The sequence below is a fragment of the Plasmodium reichenowi genome, chromosome 3, assembly GCF_001601855.1.
Source record: "Plasmodium reichenowi strain SY57 chromosome 3, whole genome shotgun sequence".
NCBI lineage: Eukaryota > Apicomplexa > Aconoidasida > Haemosporida > Plasmodiidae > Plasmodium > Plasmodium reichenowi.
The window spans coordinates 878826-883952 of NC_033648.1; the positions used below are offsets into that span (position 1 = coordinate 878826).

Below are 5127 nucleotides of genomic sequence, written 5' to 3' on the forward strand. Positions count from 1 at the left end.
TTTTTTTTTGTTGAGTTATTTACATTTTATAATCATTATATGTATACATTATTTTATATATTTTCATTATTTATAGCATATTATATAGGTATATATATTATAATAATATATATATATTTTAAATTTTATATAAAAGCTATTTATATTATAAAAAAAAAAAAAAGAATAAATAAATACATGAGTTATTATATTTATAATATATATATTTATTTTTTTATACATGTATGTTAAATGAATATTATATGAATAATATATATAATATATATATATATATATGGTAACAAATTTTATATGTATTTTTTTAAATAATGTTTGTATTATTTTGAGAACCTATTATATTTTATTATTATTTTTTTTTTCACTACTATTACTTTTTAAATTAATCCGAAAAAGTAATTATATATATATTATCATAGTTATATAAAAGAAGAATATATAATAATACATATATTTATATGTATATATGCTTTTTCCCCACCTTAACTTGTAAATACATTTATATATATATATATATATATATATATATATATATATTAATAATTTTTATTTTATTTTTTTCTTTTTAAATGGAAAAAGAAGAAGATTTAAAAGATTTTTGTGTAATAGATAATCGTGGTAGTGATAGTCCGATAGATGTATCGTGTGATAACATAATTGATAAGAATGGTAATGTGATATATAAAAGTTATAATAATGTGTACAAATTAACATATAAGCATATATTTAAATATAAAAGAATAAGTAGCATTAGTACAGATGTTATATATGATGAGAATGGAAATGGATATACTCCATTATATCATTATTATTATGATGATGTAATTAATTCAGATATAAATAAGGAAGAGGATTATGTGATTAATGAAGAAATATATAATAGAGAGAGTACAAAACAAGAATGTTTGAAATATGATATGTATGAATTATTATTATTACGTTTTTTAAAATATGAATGTGAAGATGATGATTCTGAAGATATATTAAATAAATATTGTTTTATAAGAGAAAGGAAATATAATAAACTAGGGGGAAATAAATATATACCTAGAGACAGAAGTAATACTAACAATAATATAGGTAATAATGTAAATGGAATGAATAATTTTGTTTTATTAAATAATAATAATAATAATATGAGAATAAGGAACACATATAACAACAACAATAATAATAATAATATTAACAATAATAATAATATTAACAATAATAATAATAATAATAATAACAATTTTAATAATAATAACAATTTTAATAATAATTACAATTTTAATAATAATAACAATTTTAATAATAATAACAATTTTAATAATAATAACCATTTTAATAATAATAACCATTTTAATATTCATAATATTGATAACTATGATGATGGTTATGTGAAGGGAAGATATCGTGGAAATTATTTGTCAAGTTCATTAAATAATATAAATGGAAAGGTTTTTAAAAATTTAGATGATAATTGTTATAATTTACCAACTAATAATTTATATATTGATAAAGAGGGTAAAATGCATTTAACCGGAAAGGAACATTATAATGCTGCATCAAGTAATGAATTTAACCATAATAGTAAGAACACAAATAATTACCATAACGGCAATTATAATAACAATAATTTCTGTAATAACAATTATAATGATAATAATTATAATAATAGTAATAATAAAGGAATGGGAAATAAATATGAAAGGAGTTTAAATTATTTAAAAAAAGAACATGATATGGTTGATTATGAATATAATAATAAAGGTAATATAAGAAAAAATGATTCGGAGAAATATTGGGATAATCCTCCGTTACATTATTCTAAGAAAAATAATTATGATATTTTTACTTTGGGAGATATTAAAAAGTATGCAAAAAATAATGAAAAGAAAGGAAATAATAAATATATGAATATGCATGATAATAATAGTAATAATAGTAATAACATTCTTAATAATAATAATAATAATATGAATAGTAATAGTAATAATTATAATAATATATTTAAAGATAATGATGAAGAAAATTTGACCAAAAGTAATTTTGCAAAATGGTTTAAGAATAATAATATGAAAGTTAATGAAAATACAGATATAATAAAATATCTGAATAGTAAAAATAGTCAGGGACATTCAGATGGAAAGAATAACAACAATAATAATGGTAATAATTATGGTAATGATAATGGTAATAATAATGGTAGTAATATTAATGGTAGTAATATTAATGGTAGTAATATTAATGGTAATAATAATATTTTTCAAGGTAATAGTAGGAATTATGAAAATGTCATGTATAATATAAATAATCATAATAATAGTAATAATAAAATTGAAGCGTCTTTTAATACAGATAATATAAACACGAATAATGGTAGGGAAGAAGAAAAAATTAGTAATACGGTGGCTGAATTATTAATGAAACAGATTTCAATGATTAAAGAACGTAATAAAGGTTTGGATGTTATGGAAAAAAAAAATACGTTTGGTATTTTAGATAACAATTATCAGAATTATGGAAGTAATAATAATTGTAGTTTGGAAAAAAACAATATGAAAGAAAATGATATATATTCAAAAGAAGCAAGCAAAAGAATAATGGATATTTTCAGAACATTAAATTCAAATGGTCTAGTGTCCCAAGAATCATTGTTGGAGAATCAAGGTGTACCTAATAATAATAACAATTACAATAATTACAGTAGTAATAGAAATAAAAATCAAAATAATATTAATATGAATCAAAATAATATTAATATGAATCATAATAATAATAATATTAATAACAATAATAATTATTACAAAAATAATCATAAATATCATTCCATGGATAATGTGACATATAAAAAAAACTTTATTAATAATTATAACAATAATGATGGAAATAATATTATTAATAGTAATAATAATGTGGAACATTATTATATGAATAATAAAAAGAATTTTAAAAATAAAATTAATAATTACCATAATTTACCAGATAATAAAAATAATATGATTAATAATAATACGTACAATAATAATATTAATAAAAATAATTTATCGAATATGGAAAATTTCCCCCCATCAGTATTATTTAATAATTCAGATGTAAATAAAAATAATACACAAGGAAATATTAATATTACTCCTATAATTAATTCAATATTACGTTTAGATAATGAAGTTGATAATGTACATAACAATTCAATATCTGAAAATATACAAAATGCAAAAGTAAGTAATGTTTTAGATTCATTAAAGTCTTTATTAAAAGCTTCAAAAAGTCAAGGTAATAATAATTATAATATCCCTAAAAATTTTAATAATAATAATAATCATAATAATAATAGTAATAGCAAATTTATAAATTATAACTCCCAACAATATTATCCATCACATCAACAACAGCAACATCAACAGCAGCAACAACACCAACAACAACAACAACACCAACAACAACAACAACAACAACAAACACTAATGCAAACACAAATAAATCGTACTCATTTGAATGATTATAATAAAAAAAAATTTAATAAAAAGGAAAGGTATCCAATGAAATATCCTGAATTTGATGGAACTACGAACGAAACTATGATGGTACGAGAAAAAGCAGAAAGACAACTTGTTTGAAAAATAAAAAAAATAATAAAATATATATTTTGTTTTATATTTATAAGCATTTTGTACATTTTTGCGTATACTTTTAAACATATATATATATATATCTTATAAATATTTTTATTATTATATGTTTATGTTAATATATATATTTGTATTTTGAAGGCACTTAAAAGTTTAATTCAAAACCAAGGTGAAATAAAAAAGTAATTGGTATATTAAGCCATGAAGCTTTTATATTAAAAAAAAAAAAAAAATAATGAAATAAAATATAAGATGTAAACATAAAAAAATTAAATTAAATAATTTTTTTTTTTTTTTTTTTTATTACTCCATATAGTATATATATATATATATATATATATATATATATATATAAATTTTATAATAATAATAATTTTTTTTTTTTTTTTAATAATATATAATAAAGTTACACATATGTATTATATATATAATATATTGTGATGTATTATTTTGGATATAATGGAAAAGAAAAGTGTTACATTCTATGTTATTATAATTCAAAATAATATAAAAATTAGTAAACTTTATATATATGTAAAATGTAAATAATAAATATATTAAACATTAAACAAACTAAATATATTTTTGACGAAAATATTGTATAAAAAATTGTAAATTTTGGAATTACATATTAAAAAGTGAGAAAATTATATAAAAAATTTAATATTTTTTTAATAATATTACATATATATATATTATTTTAAAGAATTACTTTTATTTTTATATTTTTGTAATTTTGTTTGGTTAAAATTGTTTTTAAAATAAATAATAAAGAAATAATTTTAATTGTATATATGTATAAATTTATGCATTTTATTTTATTTATTTTTTTTTTTATTCGAATGTATATATTTTATGGAATAATCACGTACACACAAGAAAAAAAAAATTATAATAATTATAAATGTAAATCATTTTTAATCTATATTAAATTTATTATTTTTCGTTTATATATATGTGAATGAATTTAAATATATTACAATAAGTTATAACATGACTTATCTAAAATATCTAATAATATAAAAAATATGGTCTTTATTATATATATATTTATATATTTTCCGACTTCTTTATATATTCCATATATTAGATATATTTATATGTTGTAAATCATTAAAATTATTATGAACAGATGCTTCTATTTTATTGATATGTATGTACATATTATGATTCTTATCAAAAGAATTATTATTTGTTTCATATTTTTCATGATAAATATTTTCTATATCGTCAAAAATTGTGTAAATTTACAAAATGATCGTTACCTGTTACATTAGTGTTTTCCACATTATTATTATTTTCGTCCATATATATTTTTTGTTCATCAAAATGTATATCCATAGATATATTTGTGAGTAAATTCTTTGTGTGCAATCCATTATTTTGGGGCGTTGGAAGATCATTAGGTAGGATATTTGTTGATCAAAGATTATCCATGGGGATTTTGTCATTATCGTCATGACTATATATATATTGTTTCTACTAATGATATTATATGTATCATCATTAATTTTAT

At 17.6% G+C, this 5127-nt stretch overlaps 1 protein-coding gene across 1 annotated transcript; it reads left to right on the forward strand.

Annotated features, from left to right (window-relative positions):
- Window positions 1-566: 566 nt before the first annotated feature.
- Window positions 567-3599, forward strand: PRSY57_0323100 (hypothetical protein; the record flags this gene model as incomplete). Its single annotated transcript, XM_012905855.2, has 1 exon — window positions 567-3599. One exon carries the CDS (start codon window positions 567-569, stop codon window positions 3597-3599), a length of 3033 nt encoding a protein of 1010 aa, XP_012761309.2.
- Between the last annotated feature and the right edge of the window lie 1528 nt (window positions 3600-5127).